The sequence below is a fragment of the Leptosomus discolor genome, chromosome 6 (assembly GCF_034619465.1).
Source record: "Leptosomus discolor isolate bLepDis1 chromosome 6, bLepDis1.hap2, whole genome shotgun sequence".
Taxonomy (NCBI): domain Eukaryota; kingdom Metazoa; phylum Chordata; class Aves; order Leptosomiformes; family Leptosomidae; genus Leptosomus; species Leptosomus discolor.
The window spans coordinates 56717076-56740051 of NC_141396.1; the positions used below are offsets into that span (position 1 = coordinate 56717076).

The 22976-nt window shown below is 37.8% G+C and overlaps 1 protein-coding gene across 1 annotated transcript in view; it reads left to right on the plus strand.

Moving 5' to 3' along the window:
- Nucleotides 1-22976, plus strand: part of PTPRN2 (protein tyrosine phosphatase receptor type N2) — a 493917-nt gene that overhangs the window by 49990 nt on the left and 420951 nt on the right. Inside the window, exon 3 of the mRNA XM_086467328.1 lies at nucleotides 20546-20663. Coding sequence (XP_086323454.1) covers nucleotides 20546-20663 — 118 coding nt within the window. The remainder of the gene's footprint in view (nucleotides 1-20545; nucleotides 20664-22976) is intronic.

Sequence of the window (22976 nt, forward strand, 5' to 3'; positions counted from 1 at the left end):
AATTAACAAGAAGGAGCTGCACAGAAGAGGCCTCATTATTATCCAGTACTGTATCATATTCTCTGTGTGTGTTATACACAATAGTTATCATTAATGAAAAAAAAAATTTAAAAAAGACACCTTCCATGGACTGAAATCAAACATTCAGAAGGTAGACAAATGTAATTCTGGCATTTCCTGCACTGCCTTAATTCAGCAGCTTTGTGTTCGCGTGTTACAGTGCAGTGTATGATTATATGATCGCATACTATTTTTTTCCACATAGTCCCTGCATCGTTTAGTGCATGAGGAGAACCTATTCTTTGGATCACCTGGGATCTGAAATAGCTCCATTTGCAAGCTGATAGTTTAAACTCCTAGCAACCCAGACATGCCTACATAACCACCAAGCTTATCTAAGGTCTTCTGTCTCAGGAAATAAATTAACTCATTCAATCCCAATCGCTAACCATGAAAAAGAAGAGAAATCAAGTCACACATGATTTTTATTTAAAAGCATTGCAGTTATTTACTGTTTTTCTACAATCTAAAGTCTCATAAATCTCTTAAATATTTATTGGCAGTAGGGTGTGAGCATGTATAAGTGAGATGTCATAAATGGATTGCTGTCTATTTTGTTTCCTTTGAAAACAGTAGTTTTTACTTATCATTATGAAAAAGAAATGATTCCATGTCAAACTTGGACTGCCACATGGAATATAGCAGCACAACTGCCTTTCTGGGAATGTGTTAAATCAAAGCAGGGTATATTCCTGAATTGAGATTTTTAATAGAAAATTTAAGTGGTTTTGAAACCGTAGTTACTGTGAATGCTGGAGGGAAGGAATGTGTTACTGTATCTACTTCTGAGCTGTATTTTGAGAGAGAGTCTGCATGAGTCGTCAAAGGTGCCTGTGTGAGATGTGACCTTTTCAGTTCATATTTATTATGTCTTCCCAAATACACACCGTGGCTGTACAATGCCTGTCAACATCACATTTGGTCAAACTGGTCCTCTGAAGGGAAGAGTTCTCTTTTAATCCATAAACGCTCCTCTTATGAAGCTGGTCCCGAAAAAAGAGAAAAACACCGTGAAGAAAATTGTAAGGAGAGGAAGAAATATGTTTAAACCTTCTTTCTCCCCTTTCTTTTCCAAAATCCTTCCTCCTGTGTTCTCATGCTTGCCCTTATGATTTATTCTTTGTTATTCACTTTGTTCTTCTGAGGGCTTTTTTTAATAAATGAAGTGCAATTATCTGGTCTCTGATAAAACAGTGCATTTATACCATGTTGTATATACACCGCGCAGTGCACCTCCCTTCCCAGAATGTCTCAGCTATAGCACCTGGTTGTTGCTGCTTGTGCTGATCATGGAAGAAGGTATCAAAACATTTTCAACCTTTCCAACACTTTTGGTGTCTCCTCCTAACTTGCAAGGCTCTAATTGTAGCCCTTAAGGTCTCACTGGTGTTGGGTGTCTACAGCAGGGTGAACATAGAGAGATCAGAATCACAGACAAAAAGTTATGAAATGTATATTAAACCCATTGAAAACATTGAAAATATTCTGTGTTATAACCCTAGCTGCCTGATCAGTATGACACCCTATTTCAGCATTATGGATGAAAACCCTTGTGACATACCCTCGTTTGGTAAAGACTTGTCTCAAAGCTGAATTCAATAGCTTTGTCCCTTCTGAATTAAATGGGGCATTCCTCAATCCATTTGCATTTAAAAAAAAAAAAAACAAACCACAAAACCATTAAGTGTAAATACAGGATTCTGTGAAGTGAGTAGTTAGGATTGGATTGGTTTCGATGCTGAACAGGAACATTTTGGAAACTATCTTTTAACAAATGCTGGTCAGTAGTGTGAAAACTTACTGCATTGATATGAATGTCTGAAAGGGAATCTTATCAGACGGTCTGATTTGTGTTATTGCAGTTTCTCAAATCTTTCAGTTACATCAGGCTATCAAAATCTTCAACAACTGGTGCAGTTGGTTTTTATAGTAGTATGCCCTTCCTAAATCCCCACTGTGAAAACAGTTATCCTCGGGCGGGCTACATCTCACCTTGTCCAGAGCAACCACATCTATCTTACTGCTTTGCAATCCTGCAGACTATGGGGAGTAGCTTTGAGCACAACTGGACTCTGATCATGGCCTTTGGGCAATCCCATAATGTTTTTGATAAATCAAAATAAACTGGCCAGCTGCTCTTTCATGTCCTCCAATTGTGCTGTATGTCTTGTTTGAAATGGGAGAAAGTCTTTTATGAATTAAGTATTTTGACAGGGAAACAAAAATATCCTCCAGATCCCTTAGGTAGCAAGTCTGGGTGATGGGAAGGCAGCTGGCAAGCATTAAGCTTGTGGATGGCTGGGGTAGCTACATGAGTGCTAGAGGAAGAAGGAACCATAGAAGAACACAAGTTCTTGATCTTGTGATTGCAAAGCACATCTTCTATGGTATGGTGCTGACAGGAGGGCCAGAGGTACCTCTTGTTTTAAGGAACCCTTTTTGTTCTCCACGATCATCACCGGAGAATGGGGAGACCAATGTGCTGGCTAAGATTTGCAACCTGCATAACTTTGGTCTTTTTATTTCTCTTTTATTCATCCATGAAAGAGTGACAGTTGACCATCTGAAACATCCTTCACAGTCCTCATGAGTGTACTTCAAATGGGATGTTAGTGCAGATAAGTAAGCAGCAGTGTCTGTACATTAAATGTTCTGTGGGCCTCACTGCTCTTTGCTTTGTGTGGGCTTCACGCTGTTGTGCCTATATGGGGTGGAAATTGGACTGCTCTTGTTTTCTCATGTGTGAATCAGCAGACAGTCTTTTTTTCTCTCATTGAACAACTGGAAAAGATAAATAAGGTCAAAAGTAAACATTCACAAACTTCTTTTTTGTGTTCTGACTTTCTGCAAAAATTTTTGCAGGTCTAACAGCTGTATAATGTATAAATCATTATAAACAAGGCTTGAAAGGAGCTTCACTGTTTATACTATAGCTTCCCTGCCCTTTAGCAGTGATGAAAACTGAAAATACCAGTGCATCTTGAATTCAAAGGAGAAAAAAAATAGATGAGAGATCATAAAGGGGTAACGCAGTTCAGCTAGACTCAGCGTTTGGAATATTAAGTAGATTTGACCCATGCTGAGAAGAGTCTGAAGAGCAAATTCTTCTCAGCACCGTCTCTTATGTCAGGACCCTGATTAACAAAGACATTTAAATAATGTCACTGCACTTCATACAATTTGAGCCTATTTTCTCTTTTGTATAGCTTGTGAATGTAATTTTTTTTTTTACTTGCCATATTTGACCTCTGTCTCCTAATAGTGGCAGGCAATGATACTTTGAATTATTATGCTGAATATAAATGTAAGCTTCAAAACTAACAAAGCTTTTGTTCCTTTCCTGATGAAAGCACAATTTTGCAGTTGCTTTAAATATTATAACTCTAAGTCTGCTGTTGCTACTTCTACTAAGGATTTCTCAGTGAATTCATTAGAAGTGTCTGTTTTCATAGCCTGGATTGTACAAATAAGAAGCAGAGATTTGAAAGTTCAGGGTATATCTTGCTGTGCTTAAGCTGCAACAGTGTTACATATGCTGAACCTGTTTTTATGTTACTAGTGAGGAATAATGCAAGCTGAACTCTGAATTCCCTCATTAGAGGTTTAAGTCTCCAAGGCTAAAACTAAGGCTAAGTTTTGATATTTGTTAACAGAATCCTGTGTGAATTAATATTTTCATGTGGGCACACAGAATTTTGAAAGAACAATTCTAGAAAGATAAAGATAAGGAAAAGCCACATGTGTTTTCCATGCATGTGAAAATAATTTCAAGGGTCAGTGGCTTCGCAATTGGAATTAACAGCATGGTAACAGAAAGAGGAAGAGGAGAAGGTGACTGCAGTTGCATTTTTTTTTTCACGTAATGCAGAGAACAGTGATGTTTAGAGAATGTCCCTAATGAAATAATGATGTTTCTAGAACTACTGGCTTTTTCTCTTCATTACACAGATTTTTTTTTTTTTTAAATTTTTTTTTTTTTTACCCCCTGATCAGATCTGTTTCTAGGTGGAGAAGGGATAGAGGAGAAATGAAAGGACTAAACCTGTCAGGTCTATTTCAGGCTATTTCTAGAGATTCAGGGCACAACAAACTTCCTATGACGATAATTTCAGCTTTCAAGTGGTTTTCTACCTGTTTTTGGAAGAATGGAAATGAAGCTACTGTTCATTTGATTGATATATCTGAAAATGGAAGTGATTTCAGCAAGAACCTGTTCTTCTCTTACTGAGTATCTAAGTCAGAGTTCGCCCAAAGCCTCTGTGCTATGTTTTGATGTAGTGTGAACTCTAGTGAGCGACTGCCAACTGTCCAGATGGAAACTCTAAATCAGGCAGCAGATGAATGTGGGATTGCCTCTGCAAAAAAATAACATTTTTCAATTCTTTTGCAGATTAGGAACCTGTCATACTTCATCTTTGTCATACAACCCTAAACATTTTGTAGGGACATAGAGGGAGGAGAGTGAGATGACTAAACATATTCTTATGTAATAGGAAATTGTATCTTATCTAGATCTCATTGCAATCCACACCATGAACAGGTTGCGTTTCTTCCCTCAAGCCTTATTCCAAGCCCTTAATTCACTGCACTCAGGGAACATTAAAAGTTCCCCCAAAGTATTCCAAATCAAGGCTGTCACTTATAGTTCTGTGGAATCAGAGCCACAAAGACTAAGAAGATACAGAGAATCACCTCTTCCTTCCAACAGGTTTTCACTTCATTGTCACCTACCCAAAGAGAGCTGGTGAAAGGGCAGCTTTCCAGCATGTTGACACCTGGCTTTCAGTAATTTTCAAACAGGGGCGCTGGACTCTTTCCTTTTATCAGTTGAGGTATCTTCAGGGTTGGTGGATGAAATTAAGGACTCTGCATTACACATTTGGAAACTTTGTACCATGTGTGATGCTTTTGACAATATTTAGTGGCTGCCATGTAATCCACCTGTCCTGCAAAGATTCCAAATATCCTGCTATTGTTGCATTAAGATAGTTGTTTAACAAAGCATACAGGAATTACAGAAAAAAAAGTGGCATGGGCTTAAGCATTTTTTATATGCTTTACAAATCAATCCATACAGACATCAAACACAAATCTAAAATGTAAGAGCAGTGGGTTTATCTTTTATTTAGGATAAAACAATGCAGTAATGTAATAATCGCATTTTCTAAAATCTCATGGAGCACAATAAACTTCTTCATACCAAGTACAACATACTGTCCCCAGGGATGTTACTAAATAGAGTAAAATTGCTGACTTAGGTTACTCATCATACCTGTGTGTCTATCAAATATTACTATAAAGAATGGGAAAGGATTAGAACAGCATTTTCTTTCTTTCCTTTTTTTTTTTTTTTTTTTTTTTTTTGTCAATGTGCTTGGTTTAACTCTGAAATAAAAAGTACCGAAGTATCTCATAATCTTTTTGTCCTCCATTTTCCTGGATTTGTGCATGAGCAGTCATTTTTTGCACATCATCACCACCTAGGCTGTGGTTTTTTGTTTGCTTTTGAACTGCTTTGTTTTCAAAGCCAGTTTTCCTGGCAGCTGTCAGTAGAGAATAATTTTTTTATTTTTTCTTTTTACTGTGATGACTTCTTTTAGCAATAAGCAGAAGGTCACAATTTGAATCAATGGTTTTTTCCATTTCACTTTGTATTTTATCAATGAATATTGCCCAAAGATTTCATCTACCATTCGAATGTCGTTTCTATGACAAGCTCTGCCGATTATTTTCTGTTTAATTAACATGTTCAGCACCATTTGGGAGTGAAACAAGTGTAGGTTTTGCTACAAAGAAAAGGAATACTGGTTTTGGTTAGTGAGGGAGGTGCACTGAATATAGGCGTGGGTCGAGTCAGGAGAACCACACATCCAGTTTCTCCCCTGAAGGAAATATTCTTATAAAAGGAGCGAGTGAGGGCTGCTGCATCCCTGACTGTCTGTGGCTGGGAGGGTATAAGGTGCTGTGGGGATTATAACTCTGAAGGAGAGAGACATTCAATTGCTGGATCTCCATGGATTGTTTTTGTCTGGCCTCTTTCCTTGCACTGTGCTGACAGCATTTCTCCTCCCCTAACTCTGAGAAATCCACCACAGGCAAAAAGATGATATAGCTGCAGCTCTGCCATAAAAACATGTCATTATACTAAGCCACTTGACACGCTCCTGAAGAATACTATTTGCTGTATAATTCAGAGCCCTGGATAGACTACCCCACACTCTTTTAAACCATGGCTGTTACAAAACCAGCTGGAAAATGAGGACATTGCAGTGCTTTACTTGGAAAAGTATTTGGGTTGGCACCATGTCAGGCATGTCAGAAAATACGGACTTGTAGCTTAGCAGAGCTCTGCTCTTTGGAGATGGGCATCCCCTGACACTGAGCAGAGTATTCCACCGTGTAGAATCCACCAGCAGCGTTCAAGAAGTTAGAGGAGATATGAAACTGTTTGCTGTGCTGCTCAGTTTTTGTATTTTATTTCTTTTTGAACTTGAAGATATAATAAAAATTCAGAATTATTGTTCAGTAACTGGAAGGATACATAGATAGAAAACACAAATAAATATATAGCACATGATGCTGACTGACATTATGCCACAATAGTCTCAAAATTTTGTTAGATAGAATTAGGTATTGTAACTCTCTGTTTTTACTCTCTCTGTTTTTAAGTTGCTTAATGTAATACTAAAAACATGTCAAGAGCAACTAATTGCTTTTGGGCAGCATATGGAAGACCACTGCAAAATGCAAGACCAATGCAGAATGGAAGCCAAGTAGTGGGCTTTGTAGTAGCGTATTTCACAGAGCTTACAATGAAAGTCTGGAAAAAAAAAATAGACAAGTTTTCCTGTTTGTATTTAACTTTTGCATTTGGAGTTACTTTTCCTTTCTTTCCTCATTGCTTCTGGTACATTACATGTGAGTTTACACTGTGTGTGTTTCTGAACAGGTTTTTTAGAATTTGGACTCAGATCCAAACACGTGAATTCTTCAAGGGCAAAGGCAGCATCACTTGTCATTGATTCTACCGAGCATTTAAGAAGAAGTGACATTTACCAGGGCTTGTTTTGAAGATTTATAAATGCAATATAGATTTGGCAAGAATAGCTTCTTCAATAAATGTGCTGTAGCATGTAAGCATGGGCTTTACCACCAGGAGATTCACTAGGACTTTGTCATCCAAGTAAAAATAAATATTCAATAAACAATTTATTAGGGATGTGAGTTCACTTCTGCTTCATTCCACTTGGAAACACTTGACATCTGTTGCTTACATAGTGTTACCAAGGACACAATGAAATGACGACAAATTAATCGTGGAATTGTCAAAACTATGTCAGGGAAACTTTCCCTGGCTAATGAAAGTTATGCAAAGTGTTATAGAAGGGATATATCTAGGCTGTATACATGAAGGTGTTTTGTGTAATAGCTAGGGATAACTAAATCATAATACCTGACTAGAAGCTATTCTTTCATGGGCCCAACTTTTGTTTTAGCAAAAGTGCTTTGCATTGCTCAGGTGGCGCTTGAAGATCTTACACTAAGAGTAAAGTAAACAAGATTTACAGCCATCAGGATCCTAATTTGGACTACCAGATTTCTGTGACATGGCATTAATGTGAATGATAGCAGGAGTAATAAAATAGTTATGTACTGCTTCCTATTCCTGTTAGCAATGCAAGCCAGATAGCGTGGGGAGAGTGGGAAAGGGTCTATTTTAGTTTTGTCAGTACAATAAATCATTGAATAATTTGGGTTGAAAGGGACCTTTAAAGGTCATCTAGTCCAACCCCCCTGCAGTGAGCACGGACATCTTCAACTAGATCAGGTTGCTCAGAGCCCCGTCCAACCTGGCCTTCAATGTTCCAGGGATGGGGCTTCTGCTACCTCTCTGGGCAGCCGCTTCCCATCTTTTACCACCCTCATTGTAAAAAATTTCTTCCTTATATCTGGTCTAAGTCTGCCCTCTTTTAGTTTAAAACCATCATCCCTTGTCCTATCACAACAGGCCCTGCTAAAAAGATTGCTTCCATCTTTCTTATAGGCCCTTTTTAAATACTGGCAGGCCGCTATAAGGTCTCTCTGGAGACTCTCTTTTCCAGGCTGAACAACCCCAGTTTTCTCAGCCTTTCTTCATAGGAGAGGTGTTCCAGTGCTCTGATAATTTTTGTGGCTCTCCTCTGGACCAGCTCCAACAGGTCCACGTCTTTCTTTTACTGAGGACTCCAGAGCTGGACACAGCACTGCAGGTGGGGTCTCACCAGAGCAGAGTAAAGGGGCAGGATCACCTCTCTCCACCTGCTGGCCACGCTTCTTTTGATGCAGCCCAGGATACAGTTGGCCTTCTGGTCTGTGAGCACGCGTTGTTGGCTCATGTCCACCTTTTTGTCCACCAGTACCCCCAAGTCCTTCTCGGCAGGGCTGCTCTCAATCCCTTCATCCCTCAGCCTGTGTTGATACCGGGGATTGCCCCGACTCAGGTGCAGGACCTCGCACTTGGCCTTGTTGGACCTCACGAGGTTCACACGGTCCCACTTCTTGAGCTTGTTCAGGTCCCTCTGGATGGCAACCCATCCCTCAGAAGTGTCAGCTGCACCACTCAGCTTGGTGTTGTCAGCAGACTTTCTGAGGGTCCGCTTGATCCCACTATGTCACTGATGAAGATATTTAACAGCACTGGTCCCAGTATGGACCCCTGAGCAATGCCATTTGTCACCGATCTCCATCTGGACATTGAGCTGTTGACCACTACCCTCTGGATGCGACCACCCAGCCAATTCCTCATCCGCTGAACAGTCCACCCATCAAATCCATACCTCTCCAATTCAGAGAGAAGGATGTTGTGGGGGGTCGTGTCAAAGGCCTCATTAGTGAGTTCCCATTCTGGAGTGTTTTCTTGCACTCATTCATCCAACCACATCCTGCAAAGCTCTACGCCATCAAAAGGTACACAGAGAATTGGGGCAAAACCTGTTCTGGGCAATTACCTGTCTAGCTGAACTTCACCATTAGTGGTGGTGCAAGAGGTTTATTGTAGTTTGTTTATCAAACACAGAATAACCCAACAAAATAACCTGCTCAGTCTCTAGGAGAGTCACAGAAAGCAAGTAGCCCTGCTTCTGCGTCTGGAGCCGCTGTGGGAGTCCTGGGTGGCGTTGAGTGTGTGGGAGAGGTGCTCTGGCAGCAGGGATGGCTGCTGACTTGGTGCTTGCAGCCTTGGTGCTTGGGCAGCTGGAATCTGGTGTGTTGAGACAACCTTATGTAGTCTCAGCTGTAATGCAAGATCACAGATAAAGACAAAATATCAGAGACAAAAAGTATATAAACATCATGGTCAACAAGACAGATTTTTTTCTAAATACAGAATGGATGGGGAAAGAGACATTTAATTGTTTTTGACTATGTCAATGTGGCATAGGTGTATCTTTGCTGTAACCTTGGAGATCTTGACCAATTCCGATGTGCTTTCAAGCAAACAGGATAATCAAAAATTATCTTTCTGAGAAACACTGAATACATTTAGCTTTTAAAAATGTAAAAGAATCAAGGGAATAACTTGGTACTGCATATAGCGAAATGAATAAAACCTGACTAACTGGTAAATATAATGTAAAGTAAAGAAGCTACAGTCTTATTTGGCTGTCAGGGCAGACTTCTTCAGTTTATACATTTGAACCTTTGGCATTTAGTTAAGAAGTAATTGGCTGAAGAAAATATTTTCTTTCATATGTCATATAATGTAAGTAAATTAAAATCTATATCTATAAATAAGTTTTATCTTATGTTTCCATGTTTCTGCTTTATTTGTTGTAGTAAATAAAGTTAATCCTACATTCTAGTTTACTCCTTGCAACAATTAGTCCTAAAGTTTAAAATAAAATTATTGTTTCTTTAGAAAAAAGAGAACATTTTATTTTTGTTTGTTTGAAAGTGCTAACGCTGGGAGGTACTGTGAATAGGGAATACCAGATGAAGGCAAGATTAGTACCATGTAAATGGGTGAAGCAGGACATTTTAAATAGTTTATTCACTCATTGCTCTTTCCTTTCTAAGATTTATTCCTTTTGCGGCTGTAATAGCAAACATTGTCTAGGTAGATTGCCTTGCTGGGGTACAGATTTGGGGAACTGAACCAGGAGCATTTTGAGTGAGGAAAGGGCCATTCTTTGTGTTTTCATTCTGATATTAGGAACAGCTAAGGAGGAGTCTATGGAACTCTATGACACCTTAGGTCTTGGATACATTTACAGGGACACTTGCTTATCGTTTGATTACTACAGAGCAGAAATCTGGTCAATGAAACAGAGATCTTACATTAAATAACAATATACTTGTAGAATGCATGTGATAGCCTGGCTTTTTAACTTTGTGTCTTTTGTTGTGAATTAGCTTAAACTGCTATCAGAGCAATCAGATTGATTGCTGCAGCTTTCGTCTGTCATGACTGTTATAAACAGAGAGGTAACACTGCTGATAATTAAGGCTGCATTACATTTTCCAGTATTATTTATATGTCTATTGGAGTAGTTTATAGATGAGTAGAATAATCAATGTTCCCTTCTTATTACATTTATGCCTCTCTTAAAAAGAATTAATATGCAGGTTTTGTTTTCTTAACATGAGAGAAAAATGCATGTGACATTTAACCAGGATACCCTGAGGAAATGGAAAATAAGGCACATGAGTGCTCCACCACATCAAAAGTATGGTAATAGGTAGCAGTCGATTATCTAGAAATATATCACTGTTTCTTAAAGCTGGCAGCCACTGATCAGAAGACTTATCTTCTGTAACAATAGTAAGTGAAAGAGAGAAATACGAGCAACATCACCAACGTTTTTGAAATGCTTTAACTTTATTGCTGGTTCACTTCAGTGTTTGCTCTAAAGGGGGTTTGCTGCTTTGTATGCCATTCAAAACTGCTCATGGACAAATTTCTGGAATGAATGGTATTTTTAAAAATACATTCACTTCCTTGATATTGATTGCAAATGCTTAAATAGTAGAAATGCACTGAAGTTAAGAAAAAAACCAACTACCTGCCACTTAGTTAATGATGTATTGCAGTAGCTCCAGGTGGACTCTCTTTTTGTCACTGTTTCTTCTTTATGCCAGGCCAGTTCTACAATATTTGAATGCCTTACAACGTGCAATACAACCTTAACCCTTGAAATTGTGTTTTATTATATCTGTTGCAGATAGAGAAGTGAATCACAGTTTGTGTCACATTACAAGTTGAAGAGCAGATTTAAAAGAAGGCAGACGTACTTTCGGTTCCCCTCCCGGTCCTCGCTCCTCTGTGGCTCAGCCTGCAGGTCCAGGCTACACCTCAAACCATGGTGTTTGCCGAGAGGAAGTTCCTTCTAGTTCATATTGATCACAGTGGGTGTAGCAGATCTGTGCAGTTAACATTAGACCTTGGTGGCGTGAAGTTATTGGAGGTATTTCAGATGGTTCAGATTTAGGTCAGTGTAGAACACGCAAAGGTAAAATTGCTCCCAAGACTAATAGGAGTTTTATATTCTCTCTGTATGTTTAATTTCAGTGTTATGTTATCACTGCATGTTTTGAGGCATTTTGTTAATGTCAGAAATTTTAGTAAATGATGTTTAAACCTAACATCTCTTGATGGTTATAAGCAAAAGATTATGAAGCTTTTTGAATGATATGTTATGAATGGACATCAGCTGGAACTGTGCTCTCAAAGACTCAGATTTTGGGGACTTTAAGTTCACATCTGATTGTTCCAGCTCTTCCAGTGTAAATATTTTAATTCATCTACAATCTTGCTCAAAAACTAATTCAGAGATTCAAAAAAAAAATCTGCCTTTTAGTTGCCTTGTGATTCATAGTGGTAAAAGTGAATCACAGCTCATAGCATGGCATATTTTAAGTATTCGGAGAGATCAACTCCAAAATGCAGTAAAGAAGCTAGAAAGAACTAGAAATTAGAGTCCGTGCAGCTGACAAAGCATCAATGTGAATCTGTGAATCAGCGTCACATGAATTGTCCAAAAATGTTATTAAAGCTCACTGAGGCATTAACTCCATGAAACAAAGGAGGAACAAGGTAGGAAATCATGTCAGTCAGATCTTCTCTCACTAAACCCTCTTCATTGTTCTCTAAAACAAGTGAAATAGTCTCATTTTTATCCATGGTGAGCAGCTAAATACATGGACAGAGATTGTACCTACAAGCGGTACAGTAATTTATTTGTTAATTGTAATTGGCTTGTAAATCAGAGCCCTGAAATGTAAAGACTAAAAATGCTTAAATGAGAAAATTATCTGTCATGCAATGTAAACTGCATTGCAGCCTCCATTGCAATTATTGGAAGGTCAAAACCCCAAAGGTTTATGTGCACAAGAGAACAGAAAAAAAGATAATTCAAATACTTCTCCGGCTGAAAATGCTACGTTGCCTTTCAGGGATGCACAAATTCACAGTGTATATTTTTTGCACACGGGGTGAATTAAAAATTAAACCTGAGGAGCACTACTCAGGTTTTTGGGGGAGCAGTGTAACCTGCAGATTGTTCATCTTTGCTTCAGGCAAATCGACTTGGCTAGCGTACTTCCCTGGAAAACTCCTAGCTTTCAGCCACCAAGATCTTTACAAGGTTCCTAAGGGAACCCTAACTTCTGTAACTGCTGTGCTTTTGTTAATAATAATAGCGACAGTAACAATTATTGTTGTTACTACTGTAGAAAGAAACTGTACAAATGTGTGCAATATATGGCCTCCTCCTGGAGGAATTTACAGTCCAAGAGAAATGGCTTAAAAGTGGAAAACAGAGGATATGGTTCCATATAAACTATATATAGACTTTCTGCCTATCATTTAAAATAATGAAAAAAATTACCTTCTTTTTCTGCTTTAATTTGCATTGGTCTTGATGCAGGACAGAGCATGGTGAGTAGGAGACTAAAAGCCCTTGCTAAAGAAAGTACTTCAGGTATGTTGGATTTCCCTGTGTGATACGCTGTGAATATCCTGTAGAAGCCTGTGCTCTGTCTCGTTCTAAACTTCCCTCCATATTGCTGTACATTAAAGACTTACATTCAGAACAAAACGCAGAGATGGATTTGCAACTGCAGCCTTTGCTGTACTGCCCGGTTTGGCACTCCTGTGTATTGACTTTGCATGTGCAATTGAAAACACTCCTCTGGCAGCCGAAAATTGATTTTTCACAAACAGCAGTGACAGTTCAACAGTTACATGAATTGGGGGTGAGAAACACTATGCAGAGCTGAAAGAACAGTTCTGCTCATAGACATTTAAAAATACACGAAGAACTGTAGATCTGAGATGAATTTGCTAGATTATGTGTAACCTGTATATCCACTTAGTTTTCTACACTTATTTAAGTACCAGGACATTTCTGACCAATTCTGCCTTGTTACAGGGGATGTTTTAATTCCCAGACTGAAGGCACTTCAAAAGTCCTTTCCCAGGAACTATATTTTTTGTGACAACAAGGCTGTCATCCTACTGTTAGCGTGAAATGAAATGGATAAAATTAAAGGAGAAGGAAGACCTGCTGATTTTATGTGCATTGTTAACTGATCTTTGGACAATATCTCCATTCTTAGCATTGTACAGTCTAGCATTACAACCAATTTCTGCATACTAAAGAGATCCTGCATTATGAGTTGAATGAATTAAAGTTTAGAGTGGTGTAAGACATCTTGGAAAGGAATAATAAGATAGAAAAGGAAGGAGAAGGTAACAGAAAAATGCAAGATCACCACTTCTTATTCTAAAAGGAGATTGCAGAGGATTAATGTAGTAAAGAAAGCTGTTTTGCAGCGTGGAACTAACGTCAGGCTTTTTGGGTTAAATCTAGAATAGTCACATGCATTTGATGTGATTGTTAGCTAACACAGGTGGGTTCAAAGCTCGGTGAAACAAGCAAAGCAGTCTCATCTTTATTTTAGTATCACTATTTTGGGTGCATGTGAATATTTCCTCATGTTCATGAAAACTCCTTGGGCTGACAGCACTAAGGAAATGTCTGTGCATAGTGCAGGGTTAGAAGGAAATGGAGGAATAAAATGTGCATCTTTACTCACCATATATTAGATTTGATTGGGTTTTTATAAATATGTCACTGCCTAGACACCACAGAGAGCCGTTCATGTCAAAGATGTAATTGACGTAAGTTAAATTAAAGTTGAACATTAATATAAAGTTGTAACCACGCAAGGAGCAGCCTTTTGCATATCTTCCTTCCTAAAAAGCATTTCTGTGAATGGAACCATCTGCTTTCAGGTTGAGGGTCATGAGTTTGTGAAAAGGATTATATGACATGGTGAATAGCATGGGATTTATCTCAAGGATTTGGGAAGTCTTTTTCCTGTATCTGTTCTGGTCTTTAGAAAGTAACCTGTTCTAATTGGAAGTTAGATAATATATTTTGCATTATCATATTATTATTTTATTACTATCAGCTCCAGTGGCAGAAAAGTCTTATGTAATGCTTAGGAACTTTCTCCTGTATAAAGCAATTATTTGTAGCTGTCTACAAGAGCTGAAATAAAAGTAAGGAAGCATTGCATACTGAGTCCTGTGAGAGCATTTTATAATCTCCTTGGCAAATGAAGCACTCATTTGTCTTTTTCAAATAATAGAAATTCCAAAAAAAATGAAGAGAAAAGCCTTCCCTCCACCTTCTGGGATAGTTGCTTAGAGTAAATTAAAATCAGGGCTGTAAGAAGCTCATGCTGGTAATTTAATTCTATGGAGATTATCACTTTTATGTATAATAAAACAATATATGAAAATTTGAAACGGTAATCCTTTGGCAGCCCTTTCATCTGTTCATTCAAATTGAAGCTCTTTGCCTGTGAGTGTGAGTGAATTGCTGCTGAATGCAGCTACTGAAATTCTTACATATTGTAAAGATCCCACTAGAAGCTCCAAAAGAGGGCAATAAACTCACTGATATGGTACTCAGCCCTGCTGCTGGGGAATGCAGTGCAAAAGGGAAGGAAACAACAAAAGCTCCTGAGGACTTCCAGGGGAGGATGACCATAGCTCCTGAAATGGATTGAACAAGAGTGGTGATGACTGCTTATGACTCCCAGTCATTTCTTCAAATACAGTCTGTAACAGATTTTCTTTTTCGTCTAGAATACCATGTTTGACCAGAGCAAACAAATTTAATTCGAGTAAATTTTCATGGAACTGTAGTGCAAAACTGTCTTGGCAGATTTTCTTCTGATTTTGTAGAAACCATCTTTAGTCACAAGTTTCAGAACAAATGAATATTTCAAGCCAAAGACACAAGAGAATAAAACGGCTGTGGTTTAAGAGGTGGGTTTAACTTCGCTATTACTATTTTTGCCATTAACCTGCCAGCATGAGTTGTATTGCAAAATTGCTTTTGGAATAAGTTCCACTGTTCTTTTATTGTAAGAGGAACCAACAGGATTTTAGCTATTGGCTGCATTCTTAGGTAGAAAATATAGCAATTGAAAGAATTAATTTTGTTATACACGTAGCAACCTCAGCATTAAAGCTGCAATTTTGACTTAGCCAGTACTGAAATATGTGAACATTATTGCATATGTCCTTGAGGTCTGAAAACGGAGGTCTGGGATGAGAACAAGTACAGCTCCTCTGGAGAATGTGGAAAGGCAGACTGCAGAAAGGCATGTCTATACGTTGACCTGTCTGTTGTGAAAATAGGGAAGAAAGCCAATCATTCCCAATTCTGCAGACATTCTGACAGCTAAAGTAGGCATTAACAATTTGCAACACATGGCATGGGGGATGAAGGTCTCTGAGCTCTACAACTGAGAGTTTCCTGGCTGAAATGAAGTAGCAGTTGAAGGTAGCTCAGAGAAAAACCTGTTTTGTCATCCACCATGTAGGGACAAAATGGATGACATTACCAAAAACTGGGGAAAAATAGTGTCACAAATCAAAAATAGTAACATGTTCTGGCTTCAAGTCTGAATACTTCTGAGGGTTTTTTTGGCCTTTATACAAGGATTTTCCTGACAAAGAAGGATCAAGATTTAGCATATAGGTTTCTGCCAATATATAATAATCTCCTGTTGCTTTGAATAGACGTGGTACATAAAATCAATTTTGTTGCTAATATATTGATGCAGAATTAATCATTTTGGTTTTCAGTTGGCACAAGGGCTGGAAGAGACTCACACCATTATCCTGTCAGATCGAAGTTTTCCTGGACTTGCCTGCAGTGCCCCACGCAGCCTCAGCCAGGCTGGTTGGGAAAAGGGTCGGGAGTATGAGCAGGAGTTGCATAGCCAAATCTTTCGGCAGTGAGAACTGTTGTTTCTTTGAAGGACTTAAATTGGGCTCTACTGATGTACAGTTAAAATGTGTACAAAGTTAAAAAGCTGTTGTTTTTCTTGCTTAGGCCTTCAGAGGAGTGAAGATTATTTGTATGAATAATTCTGAACTAGAATGTGAAGTAGCAGATGAATGTTTTCAACAGTTGCTAATATAATTTACATGCATTAAAGATGTGGTCAGGCACATTTGGAGAGGTTTCAAGTTTCTCTACAATGAAAAGCAGAGTCAAAACCACAGGAAGGAATGCCATTACTTAGAAAAATTGAACAGCTGAGAGAAGGAAATACATATTTAAGTTTTGATTATTTTTCAACAATTCTGTGTAATCAGTATAGCAGCAAAGCCAGTTAAGCAGGTTAAAAGTGAAATTGTATGATAAATGTGAAAATGATTTTGACTTTAATTTTGGAGACAGAAGTTAATACTGTCTTCACCAGCGTGAATCTGTGAAAATGGTTTTCTTCACTATTTACACTGCTTGCTTTTGATTTGATTTCAATTAATAAAATAATTCTTAGACATATACTCTCTGTTGACGTAGTCATTGCCAAATATTCAACATAATAGGGACCTAGACAATAATAATTTCATTATTATTTTTCTAGTTGTTGGTAATAATAATAATAATAATTAATTGTGCCTTGGAAAGAAAAGATCCAGGGAGGTACCTGACGACAATATGGAAAGACAGCATCGTATCTGGAGCACCTGCATTGGTTTTGATGTGCAGGCTGGGTTTAATAAAGGTATTAATATCTTGTCTTCACTGTCTCTACACTACCATTCCCTTTTCACGTCATTTAAGTTATGGAGTTTCAACTGATAAAAAAAGGATTAAACCTTTGGCTGTGACACCAGTCAAAAGTGTTACTTTTTGGGGGGAAAATTGGTATCAATGGCTGTTTTTCATGGGGTCTTACTACTATCAATGCTTTTCAACTGAAAGCAATTTTATATCTGCTGCTGTTGTCATAGTATTTGCATCACTTCAGTGCCTACTGGACTCCTTCTCTCTTTCCTTGGCATTGTCCATCTGTGGGAATTCATGGTTGGGAGATGCAGGTCCTGGGCAGACCTGCAGCAGGGGGGATGGTTAATCAGGGATTGGGCATCCCCCCATACCGTTCCCCGTTAGTGACATGGAAGTAATGTGTGTACAAGAGCACTGCTGTGATCCTGCTCAGCCAGTGGAGACAAATTGTAATAATTGGGTGGTGAGGCAGGAGCTGGCGCTAGGTGTGATGGCAGAGACAAAGGGAACAGGAAATCACCATACGGCGTCATATGCTCCTTCTCAACTTTAATTTTGATTGCAGCTGTCAGCGTGGCATTATGGTTCTCGAATGTGCTGTTTTAGTGAGCTCAGTGTGTGGGAGAGATTTTTTTGAAACTGAAACAATGGTGCAAAATGATTGGCATAAGTTTAGCTGTAGACACGTTGTAGTTCCTGAGATAGTTGCATAAAACCCAGCAATATTAACTTATTGATGAGGTGATTTTTGAATTAGTTAAAATTTACATTTTTTTTTCATCCATGTCTTATTCTAATTCTTAGGTTTGTTAGAAGTGCTAGGAGATACAGCTGAGAGGGCATATTCCCTTAACTCTAGTTCCTTAAGCTCTATAAGTAGTATTTTGGTTTTCTTTCATCTATTTACTCTGTTTTATGTCACAGTTGTATTCTTTTACGGTATTAAGGATGATATAGTGGTTTGAAATGCATTAGGAGAAAATGTTAAAATAGTGATGCAGGAGAAAGAGTATACACTGAAGTTAACAAAAGATACAGTGTTATCATGAGCAGTAAGAACTGGGATTGCAATGGTTTCTTAATGGTTTTTTACTGAAAACTTTTTTTTTGTGGAGGTATAAAAACGTAACTGATGATTGTCCCCTCTGCAGCCATATATATTGCTCAGGATTGAGTGAGATTAATTTTCTGTCTGTATGGAGGGACTGGAGATGAACTCTTCTTGCTTTAATTTGAACAAAACTCTTCAGAGTAGCTCTGTGCATTTTTCTTCAAAGTTTATATTATTTATCGGGTATTCTCTAGCCTTTATTAGGGCTAGTATTGGCTTAGAGTTACAAAGTGAAACTGTAGTGATTTTGGACACATATTTCATAAATTAGTAGTTTTATGTCTGTGCTAATGATTTTAATGTATATGTATTTTGGCTGAACTTTTTTTGTTGCACATTCTTCTAAACTTGACTATTATCTTAGTTTTTTCTCCTGCATGAATTTATAAAACAAACAGAAATGTGTCATGCTAGGCAACAGGGGAGTAAACTTGAACATACATATATATATAAACTTTCATGTAAAAATAATTTTAAAAACTACACCAAAATAATCATAGGTGGATGGTGACTCATTTTTGTGTATTCACATAAGGACATGCTCTGAGCAGCCTTAGATTGAGATTTGTGAAGGTGAGATTTGCATTTGAAAAGGATGAATCAGAACTAAAAATAGATTAGATACAGATAGAGATTCTTCCCCCTCCCAAGGGTCTGGAGTCATTTACTGTAGCCATTAACATCTAACATGATTTCAAATGAAGTGTCTCCTCAATAAACTTGAGTAACATTTTTATTTAAGAAAAGAAGAAAGAAGGAGCAAAAGTGGAGTGTCAGAGATATTTTTTGTTTGTTAAAGCCTTCATTCATACTTACATTGGTTCTAGATTGTTGTTTATTATTATTATTTTCATTAATTGGAAAAAAAAAAAGTTTGAGATGCAGTCCACCTAAATCTTGCCCAAATGGGGACTTTATTTCCTGTAACTTGTCTAAATCCCAGACAACAGCACAATTTGAATAATTTCTAGGCCTGTCTAATCTTATATCCAACTTCTTTAAGTATCTCCTCCTTAGACTGAAAATGATAAAGTAATTTTTACTTCTGCGTGCTCAGAACTGTCTGCTTTGGCAGAATGGACAAATCTCCTATTTAGACGTTTTTAAATTCTGGGCTTAAGTAAACAGACAATGAAATCCACCTCAATACGGTGGAAAAATTTGAAGAATACAGCCCTTTTTTTAATAGCCTACTGGATAAAGTGCTCATCCAAGGACTGATGTGGCCAGGTTCTGGGTTCTCCTGAGGCTGATGATGCTTTACCTGCATCCTGAGAGACTACCTATACCAACAAATCTGTGTTGACTGGAAACAGTGATGAAGTTTATAATGGGTGTATGAAATAGGGACTGAAGCAGAAAATCCCCCTACCGAGACTGATTCTAACAACCAGATATGTCCCCTTCTATCTGGTGCTAGAGAGTATTTTTCTTTAGGTGGTTTCTTACAGGAAGATATTAGCAGGATAACCATATCTGGAACTTTTACCAATATTCATCTGAGGGTTTTGTGGTGTTTTACTGCACATGGCGTAAAACCAGGAATTCTCTTAAATTATGTGATATTTAGTTATTAGATAATTACAGATAATTGCATGGCCAAGTTCTATGAACTAAAGCATTACCATAACATCTAAAATCTACAAATGGGGTTACAATTATGTTTGGTATTATATCATTATTTTAAGTATAATTACCATGAGATTGGCAGTGCATGTAATTAATGAGTAATCACTGGTATTTGCCTTCATAGTTACACTTCCCCCTTGTTGTAAAGTTCTTTGTCATAACATTTAAGTATAAAGATAACACAAATTGACCTCCACATGCATTATACTAAAACTCAAGATAGTTATTTCCACTGCAGTACTAGCTCCTAAATGTCCTAAAAGCGAAGTTTAATGGAGAAAACAGAGAAGGGACAGTGTGCTGTGAATGGGTAAGAAGCGAAGCAACCCTTCACTAGATGCCAGCTAGTGAGATAACTGTTTTCCATACCTGTCTGAAATAACCCTTTTTATCTATTAAATCTAGTTTGTAACTAGCTAAAATTCTGCTAAGAGTAAAGTTTTTCAAAATCTCTTCACATCATCTACTGTCTTCCTTCCATTGTAAGGAAAGTTTGATCAACAAAATTTCATACAGAAGAGAACACTCTTGGGTTCCAATTGAAAAAAGCGCTTTTTTTTTTTTTTTAAATATTTTTATATAGGATGCATTTTTGCTAAAATTTCAAGTTATTAAATAGTGCATTTGCTTCTTTTTTGTTTGTTTGTTTGTTTTCATTATTTATCAGGTTTTACCTGGCGAGATGATTATACACAGCATGTTATTGGTCAGGAACTCTCAACCATTCACAAAATCCACAACAGACGCCCTGATATATTTACATCTGAAGGACCTGACACAGGAAGGTAAGTCTTCAAGGGTGTCTTTGCCTGGTAGGTTTTTGGAGGGTTTGGAAATGATGAGAAATAGATTGATACTGAAGCTGAATTAAACATGTCACTGAAAACACTGTCTAATTTGATAAAGGGAAACCAGTTGTACAACAGCAGTGAAAACACCAATAGGAAAACAGCAGACAGAATGAATGAAGGCCATCAACCTTGTTCTTCTTCTGAATATCATCAAGTTAAGAAAATATGCTTTCTATTGTTAATTTAGGTGTCAGGATTCAAAACATCAGGTCTTTTATCAAGTTTATGTGGCATGTATTGTCAGTTCAGCCAGCTCTACTTGTGACTGGCTTAAAAAGGCAGACTTACACAATAACTATCCACAACATTTTGTTCTGGAATAAGCCAGGAAAAAGAAACAAAAAGAAGTATTGACTGACATTCTGAGCAGCTAATTGTATTTTCAAACTCATATTCTTTCAAACTGTAGCTGTAATTGATTTGAAGTCTGCAGATTCTCAGCTTGAGTTGCAAAGTTTGTCCAGGAAGGAGAGATGCCTTATAGCGACCTTCTGGTACTTAAAGGGGGCCTACAGGAAAGATGGGGAGGGACTCTTTATCAGAGACGGTAGTGATAGGACGAGGGGTAATGGTTTCAAACTGATAGAGGGTAGGTTTAGATTAGATATTAGGAAGAAGTTCTTCACTGTGAGGGTGGCACAGGCTGCCCACACACTGGCACAGGTTGCCCAGAGAAGCTGTGGCTGCCCCCTCCCTGGGGGTGTTCAAGGCCGGGTTAGATGGGGCTTGGAGCAACCTGGTCTAGTGGAAAGTGTCCCTGCCCATGGCAGGGGGCTTGGAACTAGCTGGTCTTTAAGGTCCCTTCCAATCCAAACCATTCTATGGTTCATGCAACTTCCCATGACAAAAAAAGCATGTTGGGGCATTCCTATTTATTCTTTGCATTATAGAAGCCATTTTCCTCATGGCTTGAAAGATATTGAGGGGTGACTAAGTGTTTATTGGTGGCAAGAGACACAAACTCTATGATTCCATAGAGTGATATGGATGTAGGACCTGCAATTATACCATCTTCATACAAATACGCTCTTTTACCAGATCTATTCTGTCATACAGGCTTTTAAGTGCAACCCAACCACACAAATCCCAGAAGGAAATTTTAAAATGCACAAAATTTTAGGAACATTAAAAATGATAAGGCTTTTGGTATGGTAGTCTTTGTCCTACGTGATTTCAAGAAATGTAGTTCCAAAATTAGTGAAAGTAAAAGTAAGAGCTTTTTGTTATAAAACTTTCTTCATAGTGGGACAAAGCTCGAGCTTCTAGCCTTGGTGGGCAAGATATTGAATGTTGGACTTTAGATTTTCATACACCGTAATATGTGGTATTCATACACTGCAGAACCATTTATTTTCTAGATTACAATTTTATGGAAATAAAAATGCTGTGTAATTGATGCTGCCTAGTGGCTTCAGCTGTGTTTGCCTCAATTTGTTTTGATTTAATTGATAGAATTTGACTGTGTATTTCACATATTTGCTGATTCAAAAACATTCCTTAAAATCACAGCACCGTATATTTCAGCAGTGCAGTAAGGTAGAAACTTAACTTCTAAAGAAGATACTGATCTGTAGATTATCATAACGGTGATAATGACATGTGGTTGAATCCATAAACATGCTTTTGCTGCTTAGATACACAAAATGCCATTACTGTATGGATTACTCTGTGTAGATGGTATCAGAAATGCTTCTGAATGTCTTCTGGGGGATTTTTTTTTTTTATAATGAATGTATCTAACACTTTTATTCATGAGAGTAAGATAAAATAGGCCAGATTTCCATGAGATCAAGACTGTATTCTGCAGTGTTCCAGATTCATAGTTATATAAAAATAAAACATATAAGAATATATAAGAAATAATTTATAGACTGAGAACAGATGATCATTTTTAGGAGTTCCTGTGGTGATAAGGTTTGAGGTGTTTTGCATTTTTAACTATACATTAAAAAAAATAACCCATTTTGTTTATTGACACTTCAGGAACATCAGAATTTCAAATACATTCCACTTATAGCAGTTCCTATTGTTGGTAGATTTTCTGAAGTTACCAAGCTGTGCTTCTGAAAGCATTATCTTATGTGCCAACAGTTTAAAGCATTAATTGATTTTTCTGGTTGTCCATTTGCAATATATTCTGTAGGTCAGAGAACAGTAGGAACCTTTTCTCTGGCTCTTGTAGATTCTGCTCAAGTCTGCTATATGCTCAGTGTGCTCAGTGTGCTTGCTAAAATCTTATCAGATAAT